Raw genomic sequence first — 25,327 nt, 5'->3', positions numbered from 1 at the left:
TGGGCCCATTTGTGCTCTTCAGGCATCCTTAGTCTACCACTCTGGGACCTATTCTGTGCTGCATGGCTGGTATAGTGTTGTGCTTAAGCCTTCGGGATGCAGAGAACAGCAGTGTAGTTTAGTAAGTAGATCTTCTCTGATGAGGGAAGGAAGTTAGTGGAAGTATTTAGGTATTCTAATTGACTAGCATTATGGTTATTTGCCACAGGTCATGGGGCTGCAGGCAGGAGGGCCAGGGGCTGCAGGCAGGAGGGCCAGCACCTGCCATCCTGCTCTGATATCTTTTCTGTAGAGAGGAGCTCTGCCTTGACAGTCTACCACTGCCTTGAAATGAGGGTCATCTGGTAATCTGGGGAATTTATTTTAATGGAGCCTGTTGGTGTTTTAGCCAGGATAATGTTCTGTATAGAACATGGCAGTGCTGGAAGTAGAAAACAGATGTAATCCACCAAAGACAATTGGTATCAACATCCTAGTAAATTTTCTTGTGTGAGATGTTAATTGGTTACTTTTCCTTTGTATCATAATCATTTTCATGGTGGCACGTGCTTTTAATCCCAGCACTCAGGAATCAGAGTCAGGCTAATTCATCTGTCAGCCATCCTGGTCTACAGAGCAAGTGCCAGGACAACCAGGGCTACACAAAGAAACCCTGTCTCAAAAAACAAGAACAAGTTATTATTTTATATGTATTGATGTTTGGGCTGCATGTATGTATGTGTACCATATGTGTGCCTGGTACTTGGAGAGGCCAAAGATGATACCAAATTTTCTGAAACTGGGCTTAGGGATGGTTGTGATCTGCCATATGAGTGCTGGGACTTGAACCTGGGTCCTCTGGAAAACAGCCAGTACTCTCAACCACTGAGCCTATCTCTCTAGTCCCACAAACATCACTCTTAAAGATGTGGCTTTGTCTGAATTGGTGAAGTGTTTCCTTCCTTTTTCTAGACACTTCTGAGCAGGAGCTGCCATTGCTGGCCACTCTGAGCCCCTTACATACCAAGATTTAGGTTCAAACCTTGTTTAGCTTTTAGAAAATTATTAAAATGTCTTGAAAAACATAATATAGGATCTGAGTGATGGTGGCTCACACCTTTAATCCCAGTACTCAGAAGGCAGGCATAGGCAATTCGCTGAGTTCAAGGACAACCTGGTCTACAGAGTGAGTTCTAGGATAGCCAGGGCTACACAGATAAATCTTGTCTCAAAAACAAAAGCTTAGTGAATAATAATTAAAAAAAAACAAAAAAAAACTGTATGAGTTAGGCATGGTGGCTCATACCTCTAAATTCTAGCACTAGGAGCTTAAGCAGGAAGATTACAGGTTCCAGGCCAGCTTAGGCTACATAGTGGGAATCTGTCTCAACCAAAAAAAAAAAAAAAAAAAAAAAGCAAGTAGCAGCAGCAGCAATTGTATAGATAAGGAAAGAATAAGAATAGCCTGAACTGCTGAATGTAAGATAGGAAGCCTAACCTGACTTGGGATTTAATTCAGAGGCTGAGCTGAAGTTTCACAGGCTGCCAGGAAAACTCCCTCACACTCAGCTTGGCATGTGTTCCTCTGCAGGCCTGCTTGTTGGTGTCTCCACACTGACACTAAGGGGCCCTGCTCCACAGTGCTGCACAGACCAGGCTGTGTACACCTTCTTTCGCCCCTTCATTTCCCTCTTGAACAGCTAAAAATATACATGCTTTTCTTAGACAAGTATTCATTTTGTAGATTACATACCTTGGCAGGCAACCTTTTAAAATCTAATTTTTCAACTTTCCTTCCTCAGTAATGATTGGGAATTCTGATTCCAGCTAAGTTAGTAATTATGTGGTTTAGCTTTTATAATTCTTAATGACTACAACTGTAGGTGTATTCATAGTTCCGGAACAATTAAAAACTGACATTTTTTATTGAATAAGGGAGTCTGCTAAACTCCAATTTCCTGGCCAGGAATATTTTGGGATCTAAGACATTTCATCATAGAAGTTTTAGGAGCCTGCACAAAGGCTGGACAGGAACACCCCTTCATAGGCTTTTGAGTCAGTGGGGTTTACTGGCATTAGGAGTCCCTGGGAAATTGAAATGAGACTTTGGGAGTGAGGTTGGCCTGAGGCCTGCCTGGCTGATGGCTGTCAGTTTCAGGTATCAGTGGGATAAAGCAGCAGGGCAAATGGAGGCTCCCTCAGTAGCGTTTGTGTGGTAGTGGGCAGGTGTACTCTAGAGTAATGGTAGATGGCCAGATGTGCCGTCTGAGAGGTGTTTGCTAGGCGTTTCTGCTGCCTCTCATAGCTGGAAGCCTCTGGGCCCAGGGCCTATATCAGCTGCCAGAGGAGAACAGAGCATATCAAGTGGCTGATGGAGGTGGTGGGTGAGCTGGTGGCCCTCTGTTATTGCTGTCATTAATGTGGCTTTTTCTCTTTCCCTTCTATTCTTATTTTTGGACCTAGGGAAGACTTAGGGTTCAGATTTATATCTGAGCAGGTCAGTCACCACCCTCCTATTAGTGCGTTTTATTCAGAAGGCCTCAACCAAGACTTTATGTTCCACGGCTCCATCTACCCAAAGCTGAAGTTCTGGGGCAAGAGTGTCGAGGCAGAGCCCCGGGGGACCATCACACTGGAGCTTCTCAAGTGAGTGACTAGACCGAGCAAGGGCCAGAGTGCTCTGCTCTGACTGGGAGGAAGTTATAGCCTTCATGTCTCACAAGCATTCTTCCTGGGGAGATCCCGACCTTTTTTGGGGCTTACAGCCTTTCTGCCAGCAGCATTTCTTCTGATCAGCTTCCTAGTGAGAAGAGTTCCTCTGTCCACGAGGTGGGTGAGTCATACATCCCTCTCACACACTGATGGGAGCTGCTCCTGTTAGCTCTCAAATATTGCTTTATGACAGCCCTAAACCCAAGTGCTTAGCTTAGCACTTGACTCCCTTTCCAGGACTGTTCAGAATGGGGTACTCCTTCCTTAGGCAGAGGAACCCAAAGCTCACCAACAGCCACATATACCTGCTTGCTGATGGTCACACAGGCATATGTGTTTGTCACATGACGTTGCTTGTCTGGAGGTAAGGACCACTGGAGAGCCCTCTTAGAGGCTGTCTAGTCCAGCTCCCATTAGAGATACTCAGCCAGTATCCAGCATATGCTAGAGCTTGAAACCCACTGCAGTTCCCACAGCCCTGGGTTTCAGTTGCTACATCGGTTCTCTAATACATGAGCCTGCTCTGAGGGAACATCTATGCAGTATTTGATCTGCACTGGATGTTTGCCAGGCAGTTTTGAGAACCTAGGGGCAGGCTGAGTGTAGTTGAAAACACCTTCAATAACAGTACTCGGGAGACTTAGGCAGGTGGATCTCTGAGCTTGAGGCCAAGGCTGGTCTACATAGTAAGCTCTAGGACAGTTACACAGTGAGAGAGACCTTGTTAAAAAATCCAACTAACAACAAGAATGCAGGGGCTGTCCCTGAACATCTTTGCATAAACACAGAGGCAGGCTCCTAAGGGAAGCCCCTGTGGTGAGCACCCTACCGCTGACCTGTGTCATGACAGGCTTTGCTTTGGGAATTGAGATGGGCACAACTGGAAAGCTGCAAATGTTTTTGAGAAATGTGTTTGGGCTCTGGCTCTGCCTGAACCATTTGAGACATTCTAGGTATTTTTCCTCAGCCATCTGTGTTAATATGCTCTTCCTCTTACTCATGGCTCTTTGATGCAGCCTCCCATAGGCATAGGTCTAGGTACCACTGCATTTCACCCTGTGAGGTTTTTCCTTGGGAAAGGGTCATTTCAAGGGATGAGGAGTGTTGGGTGTTGTTGACAACAGCACCCCCCTCCTACATTCTGCACAGCCAGGCTGGGGCTCAGGATATGATTCTCTAGAGTGCCTTTCCTCTTGGCAGCTTCACAGGAGAGCTGTCTCTCTTTTGTTTTAGTCTTCTTTTATTGCTTATTAACTTGTCTTGACATTTAAGTAGAAAGCTTTGTTGATGCTACAAAGGAAAGGAGAAATTAATTTCATATGCATGCTAACTAAATAGCCTGCACTAGAAAGACTTCAAAGTACTGTTTTGCTCCCAGGCAGTTGTGGTCTGGTTTTGCCTGGTCATGGCTTTCTGGGTCACCCAAGTTCTGAGCTTCATTTCTCTGACTTTTTTTTTTTTTTTTTTTTCCCATAGACATAATGAAGCCTACACCTGGACCAACCCCACCTGCTGTGTACACAATGTCATCCTTGGGCAGCTTTGGATTGAACAATATGGGGTAGTGGAGATCTTAAATCACAGGTGATAGGTCCATCTGTGTATGTGGGATGGTGGTAATTCAGAGCCATAGGTGACAGGCCAGGCTGTACATGGCAAGACAAGCCATGATGAACCAACTAACCTGAAAGGAGCTGCCATTGTCTTGCATTCCTCTCTGGACTTCTAGACCTTCATTTCCATCCCTCGGCTTGAGTCCTTCCTGTAGTGGGGCCCTTAAGGATTGTATCTGGCTAGATTTAGTTCTGTCTAGTGTTGATAGTCAGGAATGCCCTGCTGATTGATTTTTCTTTGTTAATTTCTTTGGAAATGTAAAGGGTACCAAACAAGTGTCAGTGCTAGGTGAAAATGTAGTAACAATGCCCAGACATTATTCAAGAGCTTAGGCTTACAGCTAGAAGCTTATGACTCATTGGTTTTGCTTGTTAACACCTTAGTGATATATAATTTATAAATAATAAAATTCACCTGTTTTCTAAATGGGCACTGAAGTGATATTTTAGTATGTTCCCCAGTTGTGCAGTCACCCCAAGTCCGTTACAGAGCCTTTCTGTCACTGAGCAAAGGCACCTTGTCATGTTAACCATCACTCATGGCTTCTTTTCCTAGATGGCCAAGTCCCTTTTCTTTTCTCTTGAAGCTTGATTGGTTCTCTAGACATTTCACATCGTAAACTAATGCCTGTTTTGTGTTTGTTCCCACAGAACTGGAGATAAGTGTATACTTCACTTCAAGCCATGTGGGCTGTTTGGGAAGGAACTTCACAGAGTAGAAGGGTACATTCAGGACAAAAAGTAGGTGTACTCATTGATGCCTCCTGGGTGTGGGCCTACCGTGGCCAGTGTTGTACTAGATGTGGTTCTACAGTGATGTCTGTTCATGCTGGAAATAAAGCCAGCTCTTTTTCTTTCCTTTTTATGTTAAAAAAGGCTAAGTTTTGAGTGTGACTTCTGGTGATAGGAGCTCATTCCCTCTGGAGGAAAAAGATAAGTGAGCCTAAAAAATAAGACATATTGGGGTTGGAGAGATGGCTCAGAGTTTAAGAACACACGCTGCTCTTCCAGAGTCCCTAAGTTCAGTCCTCACCAACCACATGGTGGCTCATAACCATCTATAATGAGATTTGGTGCCATCTTCTGGCCTGCAGGTGTACATGCAAGCAGAGCATTGTATACATAATAAATAAATAAATCTTTAAAAAAAAAAAAGACTTTTACTTAGGGATAATATGGCTTTTCCCCCCCATTTGTTTTGTTTTTGAGATTGTCTTGCTATGCAGTGCAGGCTGGCATCAGTCTTATCACCTTGCATCCACCTCCGAAAATGCTTACATCACCTGGGCTGGTTCTAGTGCTGCAGTTTTACAAACAGAACTGAAATTTCCTGAGCATGAGTCTCCTCCCTATGGGACCCACTTTACATATCAGTAAATCACATGGGCATGCATTGTTCACGTGCCTGCAGTATTCCACTCCGTAAGCCAGGACCTTATGGAGACTTTTGTGTAGAAGAGGGCCAGTAGTGTTTTGACACATTTTCCAGATTTTTATGCCTTTGGTAAAATTATGTTCTGGATCTCAAAATTTTATCACTAGCTTCCCTTCAGTAATATAATGTCTGTCTGCCTATCTCTAGTAAACCAGAAACTCATCTGTTCAAACAACCTGTATATTAATGTCAGATTTTAGATGATGAAACGTGTGTCAAAGGATACAGGTCCTATCGTAGTCATAGTGGTGACCAAGGCCACCCAGGCATCTTTAGAGACTGGGCTGCCCATGGTCTGAAACAGTCTGATTTTGAGCCAGTGTGAGAGTCTTGACCTGTTGGTTTTGCATCCTGGATCTAAACTTGTTCCTCCTCCTCCTTCTCCTCTTTCCCCTTCTCCTCCTCCTCTTCTATTTTTCTTTTTTTGTTTTGTTTTGTGTGTATGATGTATGAGTGTGTACATGTTCTGCATGTGTGTTGTATACATGTTTATGAACATGCATGTGGAAGCCAGAGGTCAGTATTGGAAATTTTCCTCCATCGTTCTGTGTTATTTTTTATTTTTGAGGATGGGTGGCGCTGAGCTTGGAGATCACTGATTTGGCTTGACTCTGGCTGGCTGGCGCTGCATCTGCTTCCCACCAGTGTTACTACCAGCTTCATGCGGCTCTAGGATCTGAGTTTACATCCTTGTGCTTATTCATCCAGTTCTCACTGAACCTTCTCTTCAGCCCCAAGCATACTTTTTTCTTTAAAGTTAAAGAGTTAGTTGCCTAGTACCCGGGCGCAGTGACACATGCCTGTAATCCCAGCACTCAGGGAGGCAGACACAGGCAAATCTTTGTGAGTCTGAGGCTAGCATGGTCTACAGAGCTAGTCCAGGACAACCAGGGCTATACAGAGAAACCCCGTCTAGAAAAACAAAAATAAAATAACAACAACAGCGAAAGAGTTGTCTACTAAACTGACTTGTTTAAGAAGCTGGGCTGAGTTCTCTGCAAGTGCCTGGCCATGTACATGTGTCCTCTTGTGCTGTCCTGTCAGGGCAGCAGTGCCCAAAGAGCATGTGGCCACCTGTGCTTGTCCCAGATAGAGGAAAAGGAAAAAGATATCCCATCCTAAACAGGCTCTGTTCCTTTTGATAGGAGGAAGAGTCTGTGACTGTACTGTGCAGTTCTCCAGAGCTACAATTAGATGAGGAGAACAGATGATAACCAAAGAGAAAGCGACTCCATCATGTGACCTTGGGAGGCATTATGGATAGAGTTGATGGGAAAAGGTCTAAAAGACTCACAGTACATGAAAACCCCCTGTATTTAAAGAATTAACAGGTTGTGGGGTGAGGCTCAGTGGTAGAGTACTTACCCTAGCAAAGGGTCTGCACATGCAGTGTTACATTTAAAATATGTTTGTGCTTCCCGCCTGCTCTCTAAGGCCCTGAGGACGGTGAAGACCTGGCAGAAGGGGACCATCCCCAGGTCAGCACTAAGATGCAGCCCTGTAGGTGATTGCTCTTAACTGTATTTTAAACTCCTTTATTGCAGCAGGAAGAAGCTCTTTATAATATATGGCAAGTGGACAGAATGCTTGTGGGGCATAGATCCTGCTTCATATGAATCCTTTAAGAAGCACGAGAAGAGAGGTGATCATGCCAGGAAGGCCAAGATGGTGAGTGCCCACTTCAGCTAGCCCTGATCAAGGTTGGACTTAAGGTGGATAAGCCCTTCAGAAGCACTGTGCTTTTGTGGCCTCTGCCAGAATGTATGTATATATATATATATATATATACACACACACATGTAGTGGGTGGAGTATGTCTGTCCAGGCAAAACTGTCTTCTGTCTAGGTTCTGGTATAGGGGCAGAGGTGTTTGACTTTCTTTCAATTATGTTGTAGTTGCTTTTATAAGCTTCCAGCTTATATTCTAAAGGAATGCAAGCCTTTTCACATAGTTCTTTGTAATAAATCTCTTTTGCTTTGCCTGAGGTAGCTGAGACCTATTTAAGAAGTCAAATGCATTTCATTTCTTTTTCCAGCTATGATGTCTCAGTAATATATTCAGCAGTCAGGAAGTACTGGCAAAGACTTTCCTCTAAGAATTTTGGAATGCTGATGACTATGAGTTATTAAGCAAAATTAAAATTAAAAGTAATAGTTCAAAAGAGGTGTCATATTGTCTAGATTTAAAAAAAATATCAGGATGTTTTATACCAGAGATGTTTGCTATTTATTTAACAAAAAATGTTCTACTTCATTCAAGTATCTGCTTTTGTTATGTTGTGTATATATACACCTTTTAAGATAATTTTGTTTGTTTTTGAGACAGTTTCTCTGTGTAGCCCTGACTGTCCTGGAACTCAACAGGCTGGCCTCAAACTCCCAAGATCTGCCTGCTTCTGCCTCCCAAGTGCTGGGATTAAAGACACACACCAACATCACCTGGTGATATTTTTATTTTTTAAAAAAGAAAAATTTCACCAGTGTGGTGGTAGTATACTCAGGAGGCAAACACAAGAGGACATCTATGAGTTCCAAGGCAGCCTAATCTACGTAACAAGTTCCCAGAGATATCCAGGGACTACATAGTGAGTGACAACTCTGTCTCAAAAAAAAAAAAAAAAAAAAAAATGGAGAAAGAAAAGAAAAAGTTCAAAAGTTCATTTAGTGTTAAATCTGCCGAGCAGTGTCTGGTGCCATTTTCACTAACTTAGTGCTCCCTTGGATCATGTAGCAATAATTGCCCTCCCTTAGCTGTTTAGGTTCAGGTGGCTTGCTGCTGGCAGGTAGGAGGCCTGAGCTGCCAGCTTCCCTTCACAGCTGTGTCCTATAGCTGACTTTAAAGGCAGATCAGACAGCTGTGTCTGTTAAAATGGTTTGGGCTCATGAGCTTGCCCAGGAGAACTGCTTTGGGTTGGAGAACAGATGGCATCAGAATGCCTTCTGTCTCAGATGAGATGTTCTGGGTCCAGAAGGAGGGCAAACACATGGCCAAGCATGTGTTGAGGACAGTGTGTGTACCTGTTGCTCTTTCAACCTGTGTTTTTCTTCTCTTTGAGAGCGTAGAAGTTCAGCCTGGCACAGCTCTACGGAAAGCAAAGCCATGTGGAAGCCTGATGGCCTTACCAACAGGAGTTTGATTTTTTTTTTCCTTCTCAGTTAGAAAAGGCTTTGGCACTGCCTGGGCCCTTGGGAGCAAGTCTTTAAATGCTCTGAGGACAGGTCTCTTAGCCAGTGGCCATACTGAGGTGTCCTGTGTTTCAGGATGACGGCCCTGAGAAGGGTAACAGCGATGTACCTGGCGATATGGCAGATGATGTTCCTGTGGCTCAAGAGACGGTGCAAATCATCCCTGGCAGTAAGCTACTCTGGAGGATCAACAGCCGGCCCCCTAACTCAGCTCAGGTCTGTGTCAACCCTCTCTGAAGCCAGGCCTGTTGTCTGCTGCAGACTATTCCTCTTTGTACCTTTCTAGTCAGGCCCACAACTCTTCTACTTTGTTCTTACACATAGCCACCCAGCTGTCCCCAAGCAGACAGGGAGGCTTCATCACATCCCTACAGTCATAAAGGCCCTCACTACCTAGAGCTACCTTGAGCCTTTGCCATGATCCAGCCTGAGAGTGACGTCTGCATGCTGTGTTGCCTATGTGGGACCTGGGAATAGTGTAAGGCCATCTACCTAGCATTGGTATCTTGATCAGAATTTATGACTCAGTCTGTGTACCTGCAGCATTGGTGCTCCCTAGTCTCCATACCAGTCCTTCCATCAAGCACGCTAGTGCTTGGTTACACCTTCAGAACTCTGTCTTGTCCACATCTCATTAAAAGAGAGCTCCATGAGGCTGGAGAGATGGCTCAGCAGTTAAGAGCACTGGCTGCTCTTCCAAAGGACCCTGGTTCAATTCCCAGCACTCATATGGCAGCTCACAATTGTCTATAACTCTAGTTCCAGGGGATCTGACACCCTCACACAGACAATCAAAACACTAATACATATTAAAAAAAAAAAAAAATTTAAAGAGAGAGGGCTTCAGGGACTAGAGAGATGGCTTAGACTTAAGTGATTGTTGTTCTTCCAGGGGACCTGATTTCTCTTCTCAGCACCCATGTGAAGTAGTTCACAACTGCCCGTCACTCAAGCTCCAGAGGGCTCTAACACTCCTGGTTTCTGAGCACACCTGTGTTCACTTGCACTCTTCTGTACATAGATATATACACACACACACGTAGTTAAAAAATAAAAAGGAGTCAGGTGTGGTAGTGCATGAGGAGGCAGAGGCAAGTAGATCCTCTGGTAGTTTGAGGGTACTACAAGTCTCCAAAGTGAGTTCCAGGACAACCAGAGATGAGACCCTGTCTCAAAATAAGTAAATAAATAAAGCTAGGTGGTGGTGCATGCCTTTAGTCCCAGCACTCAGGAGGCAGAGTCATGTGGATCTCTGAGTTCAAGACAGCCTGGTCTACAGAGTGAGTTCCAGGACAGCTGAAGCTACACAGAGAAACCCTGTCAATAATAATAATAATAATATAAATAAATAAGTAATGTTTTTAAAAGGGGGCTCCCGGGCTTGTTATGTAGACTACCTAGCATGCACAAACAAAGCTCTAAATTCTGTCCCTAGCACCATGCCCAAAAAAAAATTTTTGGGTTTTGGGGGGGCAGTGACATGGCTCAGTGGGTAAGACCTCAACTTCAGTTTGATCCTTGGAACATATATGGTGGAAGGAAGGAGTCAGCGCTTTCAGGTTATTCTCTGAAGTACATGCATGAGCCCGCACACATAATGGCACATGTACAACTACACCCATACACAGAATAAATAAGTATAAGAAGAACAAAGGGCCTCATTTACCTGTGAATATGTTGCCTTATTATGTTAGTTTGCTTTCATTGCTGCAATAGAACACTGACCAAAACTAGTTTGGGGAGGAAAGGCTTATACTTGAGGTAACAGTCCATTGCTGTGGGAAGACTAGGCAGAAACTGAAGCAGAGACAGTGAGGAGAGCTGCTTCCTGGCTTATTTCCTGGGCTGCATTCAGCTACTTTTCTTACACCCTCCAAGACACATGCCCAGGGTAGAGGTGCACTGTTCAGTGTGCCTGGGCCGTCCCACATCAGCCATGAATGTCCCACAGACTTGTCTACAGACCATCCAAAGGAGCCATTTTTCTCAACTGAGATTCCCTTTTCCCAGATGACTCAATCTTGTATCAAAGTTGCCAAAAACAAAAAACCTTACCTAGCATACTCACTGTTATAGGACAGCATGAACTAATGAAACAGTATTCTTCTAGATTATTTTTAGAAGAATAAACCCCATGTGTTGTTCAGGGAAATTTCTGTTAAGGTGAATTCTTGTTCATTTTTGGTTCAGAGTGCTGGTCTAGTCCTGCATGCATGCCGGGGTGGGGGTCGGGTTGGTGAATCTGGGGTAGTATAAACAGGACCTGGAAAGGCAGAGTGCACACTCATGAGGACCAGTACCTCCGAGGATACTGGGCAAGCTGGTTCTAGGGCAAGGAGTCTAGTAATGGAGCAGGGTTCTAAAGAGTCAGGTGTGAGCTGTGGCCACCTGAGGACCATGTTGGAGAGCCACAGATTCTCCCCAACACTTCCTTCCACAGACCTCTGGTGCTGTGGCAGTCAAGCTTCAGGGATCCTGTGTATCTGCTATTATTTTTAGTGACATAGTATCCTGGAAGTCACTTAAGCAGGGTGACCAAAGAAAATTTACATGCCCTGTGGCCCTTGAGCCACATACTTATAGGTGATGTCGAGAAGGAGAAGAGAAGGCCAGTAGGAAGAGCAGAGGTGTCAAGGCCTGGGAAGGCTTTACCACAAGCTGAGGGATGTCATGTGTGCAGCATATGGCAGCTCTGCCTCAGGTTGCTGAACTGGAGATTAGTCTCAGACATTTAACACATAGTGCCTGGACAGAAGGACACCGTTTTCTCAGGGGTTTCAGGCTCCCGTAGATCATTTTCATGCAGCCGTCTATAACAGTGCTTCTGGTCTTCTCCTGCAGATGTACAACTTCACCAGTTTCACTGTGAGTCTCAATGAATTGGAGTCAGGCATGGAGAAGACCCTGCCACCCACAGACTGCCGCCTCCGCCCTGACATCCGCGGCATGGAGAATGGCAACATGGGTAACTGCTGGGCCCTCCCAAGAGGGCTTGTGTGGGTGAGCTTAGGCTTTCTCTGTGAGACGATGCCCAGACCCTTTATCCAGGCTAACAGTGTTAAGGACAGTGCTTTACAGAGCAATGAAAGGCGGTGAACACGTTAGCTTCCAGCTTGTCACAGACTTGTCCTTTGTAAAGTGTTAAAATTAAATTGAGAATGAATGAACCAGGTGTGGTGACACGTACCTGTTATATCCCAGTACCAGAGAGACTCATATAAGCTCCAGGCCAGTGTGAGCTGCATAGTGAGTTCCAGGGCAGACTGGGCTACCTGTAAAACCTTGTCTCAAAACAGCAACAACAAAAAAGTAAATTAGTGCAAAAAATGAACAAAATACAAGTCACAAAACTTTATTATTTAATTCAGTGGGTGTTAAAGTTGCATTTCAGAAGCTAGGGGTGTAGCTCAGAGGGAGGGTGCTTGCATTTCAGGACTGACTTCAGGCAGAGTTCACATGAGCAGAGATGCAGGGTGTATCTCATTCTCCCAGCATCAGACAGCCATGCTCCATGTGAGCTCTGTGCTCAGGTTCTCAGTGTGGAGGCTTGCCTACTGCTCACTAAGCTAGATCCAATACCAGCAAGCTCCTTGCTAGAGAAAGGCATGCCCATGGAGAGGGGCAGATGGTGCTCGTCCCTTGGAACTCATCCTCTGCCCATCATCAGAAGCCTCTGTTTATTCCACAAGGTGAAGGTTCAGTAAACATCTTTTAATAGCGAATAGATTTTGGATCTTATACTTTGGGGTCCTGTGAGCGCATTCTTTCAGCTACTTACTTTCTCACTTGGGCTTCAGGTGCCATTAAGCTGCCCAGCACATCACAGACCACACTTGGAGTTATTATGGTCCAGTGTGCTGCCTCCCACTCTGCTTGTCCAGGAGAAGTGCTTTCACACATTCATGGGGAACAACTCCGCCTTAACACTTGGTCTCCTAGAGCCAGAGCTCACCCCTCACACTTTGTAATCAAAGTGGAACAGGTCCTCTTGGGGTTGAGATGGGATCTGGCATCTCTGACATAACAGAAGCTTCAAGTGCTTGCTTATTTGCTTGGACCTAGATCTGGCCAGCCAGGAGAAGGAGCGGCTAGAGGAAAAACAGAGAGAGGCCAGAAAAGAACGTGCCAAAGAGGAAGCAGAGTGGCGGACCAGGTGAGTTGGAACAGTGAAGACTTACATGCCTGGGCAGTGAAGTGGCCACAGCCCCATCATAGGCAGTACCAGCTTACTCCCTTTCCTGCCCAGCCCTGGTGGCTAAGTAGCAGCAGTCTGTGGGTCCATAAAGATAGTTAACCCACCACTGCTACCATGATGCTTGTGGCTGGGCTATCAGGTTAGCATATATCTTGAAGACAGGTCACCTCACTCCTAGGCTGTGCTGCCCTGCCTCACAGCAAATTTGACCCAAAATGTATTTTCAGATATGGCCAGTTTAAAGACAAAAGTATAGCCTGAACCTAGCTGCTTACTTAAACAACTGGTGAGAGTTTTGATGCTGTTCTTACATGTATACATTGTGGAAATGTGATGCACACATGCACACAGATCACCTACCTGTAGGCAATGTGGCATCAGGCTGAAGCCCAGGTCCTGCTGTCAGACCCGCTATGGCATCAGGAAAGTCTCTATTGTGGGAGTGAAGATGCAGCCCTGAGGTGGGCTCTTTGCCTATATGGGGCCCATGCAGAGGGTATGTTATGACTCATGGGCCTAGACCAGTTGCCAGGATTTTAGCCTTACTTCTCATATTTCTTACATTGGCTATATTTTTCTTCAGTAGTCAAAGCACTGTAATAACTAATCATAAGCAAAATATGTACCTGTATAAGTGCACATAAATATTTTTTGTCTTTTTTGTAAAAGTTTTTGGGTATTTTAAACTTCAGTTTTTAGGCTGGTTGTTGGATTTGGGTTTTTTGTTGTTTTGGGTTTTTTGAGACAAGGTTTTTCTCTGTGTAGCCTTGGCTGTTCTGGAACTCACTTTGTAGACCAGGCTGGCTTCAAAGTCAGAGAGATCTGCCTGCCTCTGCCTCCCAAGTGGTGGGATTAAAGGCAAGCACCAGCACTGCCCTGCTCAGACTGGTTGTTTTTATTGTTGCTTTTTATTCTTAAGATGGCTTTCACTGTTGTCCAGTCTTGAACTCAAGCAGCTCCGAATCCCAGGCTTCAGAGGAGCTGAAAGAACAGATGTGTGTCACTGTGCCTGCTAGGCTCCATTCCTTGTGGTATTTGTTTCTAGGTCATATTAACAACCATCTCTGATGACACAGGGCTGGGTTATTGTTTGTTTGGTTTTTTTTTTTTTTTTTTTTTTTTTTTTTTTGATTGTTTGTTTTGTTTTTGGAGTCGGGTTTCTCTGTGTAGTCCTGGCTGGCAACTCACTCTGTAGACCCGGCTGACCTCAAACTCAGAGATCTGCCTGCCTCTGCATACACACCACCCATGACCACCCCTGCTGGGATTACAGGTGTGTGTCAGTACCACCCGACAGGGATGGAGTTTTGAAACAAGTTTTCTTGTGCTGTGATGAAGATGGAACCCAGAGTCTTGTGTACGTGGCAGATACTCTACCACTGTGCCACTCTTCCAGTCTCTGAGCCAACTGTTGGTGCATGGGTTTCTGATTTAATACTGTGCCTTTAATGTCTGTTTTTGGAATTTGTCCTTGATCTAGAGTAAAACTTGAAAATAATGTTCTTTCATTGGTCTTCTAAAGTATTGAAAACATAAGCGGGTGCTATGGCTTGTATCTCTAGTTCCAGCCTTCTGGACAGGAGAGTTTTGAGTTTGAGGCCAGCCTGGATTCCAGGCAAACCTGAGCTGTATAATGAGTCACTGTCTCAAGAAATAAGTAATTAAAAATAAATAATCCAGGCTGGGTGATAGTGGAACATGCATTTGATCCCAGCACTCAAGAGGCAGAGGCAGGTGGATCTCTTGAGTTTGAGGCCAGCCTGGTCTACAGAATGAGTTCCAGGACAACCAGGGCTATACAAGTAAACCCTGTCTTAAAAAACAAGCAAGAAATTAAAAATCAAACAAACAAACCCAGGATAAGCCGTTGTGAAAATGACATTTTTTTTTCATTAAAGGTAATTACTTTTTTTTTTCTTTGTGGTGCTGGGCAAAGGCACATGCCAGGTAAACTGCTTGACCACTGAGCTATAAAACCAGCCCATCACTTCTTTGTGAGTGCCCACAGAATGTGCTTCCTGAGTACTTCTGATGGCCTTAGTTGCTTTGTTTGGTGCAGTGCAGTTGCAGGAGTGCACACTGAACCTGGTGAGGTTCAACCTCATGTGTCCCTTCTTCATGCACATATGAGCCAGCCTCTGAAAGTAGCCGTGTGGGTATTGGGAGACAGTGATGTGTCGGATGTGTGGGGAAGCACAGCCACAGGGAAGCTGGTCAGTTACCATCAGTGGCAGTGTTGCCCCAGGCTGCATTTCTCCATAGCACATACTGCTGTGAGAAGGCTGACTTAGGTGGATCCTGCCATCTGCTGACCACCTCCCTTGTGTTCTGCAGGTGGTTCTATCCAGGCGATAACCCTTACACAGGAACTCCTGACTGGTTGTATGCAGGGGATTACTTTGAGCGTAATTTCTCAGACTGCCCAGACATCTACTAAGTAAGGCCTGGGAGCCAGGAGGAGGCCTGTGAGGTTGGACTCCTCATAGCATCTGAGCTTCACGGTGGCAGATACCAGCTTCTCCAGCCACAACTGTGGAGATAGCCTCGGACCTGATGGAGGACTTCAGTTAGCCTCTGATTGCCCAGCACTTCACTATGTTGCAGCCCCTTCATGAAGCTCCACTTGGGTCTTCACCTTCACTGAGGCCTCAGAAGACCTCCACAGTCAACTTTGCAGGTGACAGAAGTGCACAAGGCCAGCTGAGCTGGCAGCACACTGTTATAAAATTGTAACGAAGGAAGAACCAGCAGGGCCTGTGTGTTCCTCTCAAGGCGGTAGTGTGGGTTTCTGGAAGAATTTTAAACCCAGACCCAAGAAGGAGGGAGACATGGATCTTGAAAGTAACCTGTAGGCCAGGCCCCCTTCTTTGTGGAGGGCACCCGTGGAATGAAGTGACAAGTTGCCAGATTCTGTATTTTCTACCAATCTTGAATAAGGTAAAGATTACTTTAGAAAATATTTAAATTAAAACTACTTGAATGATCTGCTGAAACACAGCAAATACATAGTCACCACTGTGTACTGTCCAAACAAAGTGTCCCTGTGACAAGCCAGAGTGGCAGGATCACTGTGACTTAGATGAGACACCCCCACGACTGCTCCCAGCCTACCAGGAGGCCTTGCCTCTGCCCACAGCACTCCCACAGCTGTACTGCCACTGTGGACCACACCTGTCTCTGAAGGGCCATTTCTTCACTCGCCTCGCCTGTGTGTTCCCTCAGTGCTCCCCAAAGTCTTGTGTTTGCTTTCCCCAGCATGTTTCAGTCCAGGCAATTTACATTTGGTTGTGTGCAGTGGGAGGTCAGAAGCAAGATCTACTTACCTGGTGTCATTAAAACTGTTTTAACACGAGTAGGTGTGTCCATCTTGCATTCCTGTCAAGTGATGGACTTTATGTAGAAATGGTGACACCAAGGATCACAGTGGAGCTCTTTGCATCAAAGGCAATCTACTGTGTGCACATACCTGTGCTTGAGCACACATGTACACCTATGCTTCAAATAGAGTGTGAGCTACTATATCAGGCACTTCTGAATAAGAAGGTATTCTCGCTATGTCCAGGCTTCCGAACCACCTCTGTCATTAAAACACTTTGAAAAGCCAACGTGGGTTGAAGGTTTGATTTTATAGCTGTGGAAACAAAAAACAGGTGTTTCTGTGGCAGCCAGGGGACCACCCAGGGCTAGCGTCTCTGCTGTATCTACTGAGACCCCTTAACAAAGCTTCGGATAGCTCTGAGATACATCTGAAGGTTTATGCCTTTATCATCATTCCAAGAGGAGAATGTAATAAAGTGTATGGGAGAAAAGGGCAACCAGGGGGTCATTTGCCTCTCCAGACCATGGCTATCTATGCTCACACACAGCTCATTCCCCCAAAAGGTGGAAAGCTGAAAAGGTTAAAGAATACAAGTCTAAGGCACATTGAAATGATTATTTCATAAAGCCGACAGACCTCTCTCATCAGTGAAATAAAAGCCAGTGGGTTTTTATCTCCATATCATCTCCTGAGGCAAAGCTCCAGGTGTTTTAGGGTTCATCACTATGCACACAACCCCCACACCCAGTTCCTGTGTGCATTTGCCTAAACCAGAAATACAAGGGGAAAGGAGAAAGGATAGGATAGCTCTGTGCCAGGTGAGTATAGCAGTGATGAGTTTACCACTGCAGTCTGCCTGCACCAACACATGGAGAAGCTGCCACTCTGACTCCTCACCCTGGCAGCTCACGGAAGCTTCCACAGTGAGCTTTTCCATGGAAGATACACATTGAAAGATGGCTTCCTAATCAGCTGCTTGTGAGCAGCCTTGCATGGGGCCCTGGTGTTTACAGAGTAATCCTGTCACTTGAGACATCCTCATGGAAGGAAAAAGGCAGCAGACCTTTGCAAATGTAATATTCCGAAGTCAGGTTGTAGAGGCAGGATGATCAGTAGTTTAAACCATCCTTGGCCACAAAGCGAGCTGACTAGCCTAGGAAATATGAGACCACATCTCAAAAAAAACAAAAAAGAACTTAGAGCCACCAGTAGTGATAATCTCAAATAGCTCTCCTTGTTTTTTGCTTTTATTCTAATTGAAGTTAGAATTGTGTCACATTTCTACAAGCCCAAGGAAAATTACTGTAATCTATTAGAGATTTAGAGGTGAGAAGATAAACGCATCTGGAGTGTTTTATGTAAAAAAGTAACTTTTTTAAATTATTGAAACAACTAGCTGTATCTCATTGCTCTGATGGTCCTCTGAAGCTGGGTCACCAGCATCCACGTCTTCTTGCCAGGGCTTGGCTAGAGGAAGCAGGCCTGGCCCTGATGCACGTCAGTTTTTCTAATCTGCTCCTCCAATTCCAGCTTTTCAATTCTGGAGAGTAAACAGAAGGAAATCTTTGGCTGAGGACCTGCAATACTCTGGGAGCATAGTCCTGTAAGAAGGAAAGAGATTACACCCACATACGTGAATTTGCTTTCATAGCCCTGTGTTGGGAAGCAGGAAACCAGTTAGAGTTTCAATGGAACAGCTCCCACTGCCACTCACAGCTTGCAGGCTCCGCAAAGCTTACAACGATTACTGGTGTCTGTCAAAAAGTCTGTGTCACAAGCCAAAGTCTGGTACAGAGCAGGCTGAACAGGACCCTACATGTGCTCCTAGGAGGATGCCACACAGCCCCAATGGCCCTGGAATCTTAGTGCTGATTGAACTAGCCATCTGGGGAAGCATACTCATGTATAGAGGAAATGCCCTCTACTTCTTGTGTCCTCATAGTTCAAGCCTAGAAAATCAGAAAGAAAAGCTTGGGAAACCTCTTCCCTGTTAGTGAACCAGCTCCTCAGGGAGCTGCTTCAAGGAAGGCTCCTGCCACACTCTGCTCCTATGGAAAGTTCTCCCTCTGAAAGGGAGTTGCAAGTTTTATGCCTCCTTACTATCTCAAGAGTAAATATGGAGACAGCTCTAAAAGTTGTAATGTGAGCTAGACCAAATAGTGGGCATACCTGAAATCCCAGGTCCTTAGAGTGTAAATCAGGGTTTGCAAGTACAAGGCATGCCTGAGCTGGCCAACTAGTTGGATTCTAGGCTCACAGCAAGGGGGAATGCCCTGCCTCCAGTTCTTGGACCTGGAGAAGTTGCACAGAAAATCCTCAGAGCCATGGCTTCCTCCCATCTCATCTTGTAGACTTCACTATGTCTAATATGAGTACCAAACATAGGGACCTGCAGCCTGTTAAAACAGCTGACCTTGCCAGGTGGAGGTGGCACACACCTTTAATCCCAGTACTTGGGAGGCAGACATAGATCTCTGAGTTTGAGGCCAGCCTAGTCTACAGAGCTAGTTCCAAGATAGCTAGGGCTACACAGAGAAACCCTAGCTAGAAACAGACACATGCCTCAAAAGCCAGCTAACCTCAGAAGAACTGGTGTCGTCTCGGCTCCTTCCATGTGCTTGGTGTGAGGTTTTTTTCAGTGTTGAGCTCTGTGGATGTCATCCTTCTCTAGGCGGCTCTCAGAGCCAGCTGCACTCACCAGATGTTCAGAAAGCAAATATAGAGATGATGGTGACATTTGCCGTCCATTCTGGTCTGGCTCTTGACCTCAGGCTGTTTTGTGTCTGCATTCCTCATCGTTATGCCTATGCATGGCTGGCCCTTCAACACCCACCCACACACATGGAAATGTCAGGCAAGAAAATGTGCTAGTGACATATTTATTTTTTTGACTGTCAATACCATTTATTTAGCAGAACCAATCATTTCTGGGTTTGTTTTGGTTTGGTTTTTGACGATTGTGCACCAATCTGTGAGTATATAAATGTTAACTTTCAGGCTTGAGTAGAGATTCTTTGGAAATGGCTTGTGGTTGACATTTATTTTACATTAGATAATTTTTCACTGTCTCGGGGCTCTTGACTTTTCTGGGAAAAGGTGCAGACAAGTCCTCATACCCAACTGCAATAGGTATTCTGACTGGGTGTTCTGTAGAGCTGGCCTAGCAAATGAATTATATCTTAAAATGGCTTGTCCTGGTGGGGAGGGTACTATGGGGTGGCATGTCAGGATGGGGGTTTCAGACTTTTGAGTTGTAGCAGCTCTGTTTAATTGTCCTCTCTCCTGGGGACTGGAGATTGCTGTTAGAAGCCATGAAGCAGCTGGGTTGGGAGTAACCTGGCTGCTTGGGAGGGAGCCCAGAAGTTTATCTAGTATCATGACTCTTGTGGAAAGGAACAGATGGTCTTCTAGAATTCCTGTGATTGGAGTGTTCCAGCTGTGCAGGGCAGATGGCACCATTGCCACAGGTGCTCAGCCACAGCACCTGATGATTAGCACATTATGCCTGTTTCCTCCAGTCTGACCCCAAGGAGCAAACACCAGAAGGTGGAACTGCCTGGGGCCCGTACCTTCATTACAGTGGGGCCTCTTCTTGAGAGGTGTAACCTATGATTCCCAGCTAGTTGATACTGTTGCGTGGTCACATGCTGCAAAAGCCAACTGGAGTAACTATGTAGATCCCTATTATACAGGCTTCCCCAACCCTGACCACCCCCACCTGGCTTTGTGCCCAAGATTCTGCCCTTTCTTTCAGCCTGGCTGTTTTCATTTTAATAGTTCGTTTGAAAGTCACTGTGGGCACGTGTGTGTGAGCCCAAGTTTGTTTATTTGTTTTTCTGTTAGTAAGCGGTGGGGTGTCTCCTTTTGTCCACTCACCAGACAGCCTCAAATTTGGAGCAATTGTGAAGAAAACCATGAGATATTTGTACCCAGCTTTTTCTGTGGACATCTCCTTTCTGTGTGCAGAGACCAGAGTTCATCCTTAGGTGTCATTCTCAGGTGCCATGCAACTTGTTTTGGGGACAGCCTCTGTCTGGGACCTGAAGAGCATGATTGGGCTAGCCTGGCTGATTAGTGAGCTACATGAACCATCTCCCCAGCACTGGGTCTGCAAGCACATGCCTGGCCTTTTTACCTGGAGTTGGAGTGCAAACTCGGGCAAGCACTTTAACAGTTGACTTATCTCCCCAGACCCTCTTTTTTGTTTCTTTGTTTGTTTTGTTTTTGAGGTCAAGTCTCATGTAGCTTGAAACCACTACTCTCAGCGTCCTCACTGCTGGGATTACAGAATGAGTCACTACACCTAGCCTGTGTATCAGCTTGCACTTCTCTTAGATAGATGACTAAGAAATACTAGCTGGGCCACACAGTAGTAGCACTTAAACATCATTAAAAACAAACAAAATAAAAACATTGCCACCTCATCAAAAAGGAAGCGTAGATGACAAGTGAAATAGGAAGTGCTCAGCATTGCCATGGAGCATTAGGGAGGTGAAACTAAAACAAGGAAGCACCATATATTCTTGACCTATGGTGAAGGTGGACACAGAGCCCAGGACACTCAGTACTGCTAGGGGCATGCAGAGGCAGGTGGCAGGGACTAAACACATGTCTTAACCCAGCACTGGAGAGGTGGAGCCAGCTGGATCTGTTCCTTCAAGACCAGCCTGGTTTGCATAGTGAGTTCCAGGATAGCCAGGGATACATGGAACCTGTCTATTAACAGGAAGGTTAAACATGCTGTGCCTGTGGTGCTGCACACCTTCCTCCTGCCTTGGAGGGGAAAGCAGGAAAGTCTTGAGTTCAAGACCAGCCTAAGTACACAGACCCTGTCTCAAAAAAAAACAAAACTAAATACAACCCTGCCGTACAACCTGACAACCAGGTTCTTAACACTTATATAAACAGAGCAGCTGTGTCTATAGAGCCTGCACACAGCTGTTCACAGTAGCTGGAATCATAACAAGTACTTAGAAGAAACCAAGACCTCCTTGAGCAAGTGAGTGAACACAGGTACATCCAGACCATGGAATGTTGGTGTTAGATTTCAAGCCATAAAACGACATTGGAGGACCAGTGAGATGGCTCAGTGGGCAAAGGCACTTGCGCTGTAGCCTGATGACCTGAGTTCCATACCCAGGATTCACATGGCAGAAGAGACTAACTCCTGAATCTCTGAACACTGTGCTCTGACTTCCACACAAAGGCCTTAGCACAACCACACCATTAAAGGGATGGGAAGCTGGAGAGATGGCTCAGTAGACAAAAGATTTAGTTCCCAGCACCTTCATGGCAGCTCAGAAGAACCTAATAACTCTAGTTCCAGGGGATCTGATGCCCTTCTCTTCCTCTTGTTTTCACTGCAGGCACCAGACTCACACATGGTGGTACCTGCACACATGCAGGTAAAACTCCATGCACATTTTTTAAATCCTGCATGCCTGTAATCCTAGCACTCTGGGAGGTAGAGGCTGGCAGATCTCTGTAAGTTCAAGGCCAGCCTGGTCTACAGTGTGAGTCCAGGACAGCCAAGGCTACACAGAGAGAGCCTTTCTCAAAGAACAAAGACAGGAAAAAAAAAAGGCATGGAGAAATTTAATTGCTGTTGTTGAGAGAAGTTTCTTTAAGCAGGACACAGTGCACTACCACAACAGGATGTTTTGGAAACATAGAAGGGCCTGGGGAGCAGGTGAACTGTGAGCTCAGTATAAATGGGGAGCCTGGCGGCACAGTAGTACATCTGTGACCCCAGAAGCATTCAGGAAGCTTATACAGGAAGATGAAGATTTGGAGGCCAACCTGGGATCTTTAGTAAGAGTTGTCTCAGCCCACTTATGTGGGCTGTACAGTGTTTGGTTTAACTGTACCACGTACAACTCGGCTAAAACCTAGTGATAACATTGTGAGGAAGAACCTATAAGACAGGAGGAGACCAAGAGGGTGCCTCCCTTATGCATGGGACTAAACTTTAATGAAAGGAGGTGTCCTGCCATATTCCCCTAGCTTGTCCTGGAAGCTTTCATTATGAAAAAACACATCTGTCCCCACTGAGTAACAGTCCTTCTAGACACAGAAACTGCCCCGCCTTGACCTTGGTTTTCTGCTAGAAACTGAGAAGTGTTTGTGTAGAGGTACATGGTAGCACCTGCTGAGTGAGCCCTAAGGTCATGAATTGTGGGGTAAAGTGGACTGGTTCTAACAGACCCAGGGGAAGGTGCAGCCTGGGACACAGGGGGCAGGGCATTATGAACTGTCTGTACTTTCTGCTCAGTTCTCTTGTGAACCTAAAATTATTCTGAAGAATTAAGTCTATTAATAAAACAAGTGGGGAAAAAGCCACACCTGCCGAAGTCAGCTCCCTGGTGGCTGTGCCATTTGGCATTTCTAGTATTAAAGACCCCAGCCCTTGATACTGTCACTGCTTTTCTCTGTACTTGTTCTCAAAGATGCATTTTCATCTGTGTTTTCTTGTAAATAAGGACATGAACATCTTTTCAGATTCTTTTGCCCTCTGAAAAACTTTGTTCTTCCTCCAGGTAAAGTACATGCTCAGGGCTGTGAGGCAGCATTCTCTCCGCCAGCAAAGGCTCACAGGTCTCTGGGTTTGCCTTGTTTAGGGAAGCTTTTGTTGTTTGGAAATGCTAGGGAATCACTCAGCCACACGCCCAGCTCAGGGCTTGCCTTTTCAGGGCTACTAGAACTTACTTCCCTGTGGAAACCATCCACAGAGCAGTCCACACAGGTCAGGGGCCAAGGTAACCACTGCAACCTACTCAGGCTTTTCCTCAGTCTCCTCTGGGACCTTTACATGGATTCAGTATGGGCTTGCACATTTCATGGATCGCCTCTGTGCACTGCAGTGCCTGTGGGGCCAGCATCTTTGCAGGCTGCCTGCAGCTGTCCTCTCAGTGCCCTCATGCAGCCCTCAGGTGGGGTGGACACCAGCACAGCCTCCTCCGTTCTCAGCCGGGGTAATGCATTTTCTACTGCAGAATGCTTACTATGGAGGGGATGGGAGGTGCCATTCCACTTGTGTCTGTGCAAAACTGCACTCTTTCTGAGCCACCCCAAGGATCCTGCCTCATGAGAGAAGATACTGGATCCAAGGCCCTCAACTTTTATGACCTGGAAGAAGCCAAGTTTTCTGGTTTTGAAATAGGAGTTCCTCATGACCTCCGGCGGCAGCTTTGACATACGGCTTTGAACAAGTGACATTTGCTTGGGGCCACTTGCCTGGAAGCCAGGTTAGATTTTTCTTCTATTCCCCTTTTCATGTTTCATAGTCCACTGGGCTGTAGTGTCAGCCCCTGACAGCAGGCTCAGCCTGTGTTGATCTCACTCCACCATTGCCCTCTAGAAACTTAGAATCTTAGAAATGATGAGGGCTGCTTGAAGCTGTATAGTGGCACAGCACCAAACACAAAAGAATTATCAGCTCCAAAGAAGTTTTGTTTAAATAGCATGGTCTGCTCTCCCAGAGGACAGGGTAAGGTTCCCAGCATGCACATGGTGACTCGAAACCGTCTGTAACTCCAGTTCCCGAAGATCCCAGATACTCTCTTCTGGGCTTTGCAGGCACCTGGCATGTGAATTGTTTATACATACACTTGGGCAAAGCACGTAAGATAAACAACAATTGCGCTGGAAATGTGACTCAGTGATGAAGCACTTAGCAGGAATGCACAGGCCCTGGGTGGATCCCTAGCATAGCAGCAAACAAAAGTAAACCCTTCAGTTTATGGACAACATTTTAATGAGATGACAGCTATATTTTCCAAGCTGTCCCCAAAATCAATTAAATCTTTTAGTTAAAAATGATCAAAAAGATTTTGGTGTATGTTTTGCCTGCATGCATGTCTGTATAACTGAGGCCAGAAGAGGGCATCAGATCCCATGGAACTGGAGTTACAGACAAGAGCTGCCATATGGGTGCTGGAAATCAGACCTGGGGCCCCTGGAAGAGCAGCCAGTGCTTTTAATCACGGAATCACTTCTCCAGCCCCAATTAAATCTTTTAAATTGTTTTTGAACACTTCACAGTTTTCCCACCTCAGCCTTTTAAGGGCTGGGATTACAGACATGAGCTACCACACCTGGCAAGATCGAAGGGTTTTGTAGTAAAAAGGTATAAACCAGGCCAGTGAGATGATGCAACAGGTAAAATTGCTCGCCAGGCAAGCTAACAAACCAAGTTTGATCACAGCAACCCGCAGTGGAAAGAGAACCAAACACTGAAAGTTGTGCTGAGACCACATGTGTGCCATAGCATGAGTACACAAAATAATAAAACAAAAAACTTAAAAACAAATTACACAGGACTCCTTCCAATGAAAAGATGACAGATGCAGCCGTGTAGAACTTAATGCATCAGAATGTTAGACAGGAATTAAAATTAGTGAGCCACTGTGGCAATATAAATGCATCTTCGAGGCAGCTCTCCTCTAGCTCAGGCTGGCCCGGAACACATTTGTGTCAGCATCAAACAAGTATTGTTAAGTAAAAAAAAACCTACTTTTCACCTTTCTATCTTTCAGAAAAAGACCACACGTGTTTCACACATACACAGATGGTAAATTGTGAAGCATGCCAGGGGAAGCTAGAGATTCATTCAGCACTGCTCAGCCCTGGAGAGGGACAGAGGATGAGCCTGAGCTGTCAAAGAGAAAGCAAAGAAATCCAAGTGGCGTGTAAAAGAAAATGTGAGGCCTCCTGGGCCGTACGTTTTTCCAGCGCCTCTGCACTAATGGGAGGCAGCTGCGCTCCACCGGGCTAGCTACATGCAGCCCCTAGGTCCTTGATACTAGGACCAAAGACCCTTGGTGCCTTGTGAACCTCTTGCAGAATTGAGCAACCCCATGCTACCTTCTCCACCCGCCACCCCTGTCCCA

General features: G+C 45.6%; 1 protein-coding gene across 1 annotated transcript in view; it reads left to right on the top strand.

Moving 5' to 3' along the window:
- Osbpl2 (oxysterol binding protein like 2) overlaps positions 1-16,725 on the top strand; it is a 45,689-nt gene extending 28,964 nt beyond the window's left edge. The window contains exons 7-14 of the mRNA XM_021646347.2: positions 2,443-2,625; positions 4,168-4,275; positions 4,956-5,045; positions 7,284-7,407; positions 9,001-9,141; positions 11,767-11,890; positions 12,988-13,078; positions 15,455-16,725. Coding sequence (XP_021502022.1) covers positions 2,443-2,625; positions 4,168-4,275; positions 4,956-5,045; positions 7,284-7,407; positions 9,001-9,141; positions 11,767-11,890; positions 12,988-13,078; positions 15,455-15,557 — 964 coding nt within the window. The 3' untranslated portion in view covers positions 15,558-16,725. The remainder of the gene's footprint in view (positions 1-2,442; positions 2,626-4,167; positions 4,276-4,955; positions 5,046-7,283; positions 7,408-9,000; positions 9,142-11,766; positions 11,891-12,987; positions 13,079-15,454) is intronic.
- The last annotated feature ends 8,602 nt before the right edge of the window (positions 16,726-25,327 follow it).

Source organism: Meriones unguiculatus, chromosome 4, assembly GCF_030254825.1.
Source record: "Meriones unguiculatus strain TT.TT164.6M chromosome 4, Bangor_MerUng_6.1, whole genome shotgun sequence".
Classification (NCBI taxonomy): Eukaryota; Metazoa; Chordata; class Mammalia; order Rodentia; family Muridae; genus Meriones; species Meriones unguiculatus.
The sequence above is the reverse complement of the archived record's forward strand: the minus strand, read 5'-3'. Positions and strand labels throughout refer to the sequence as shown.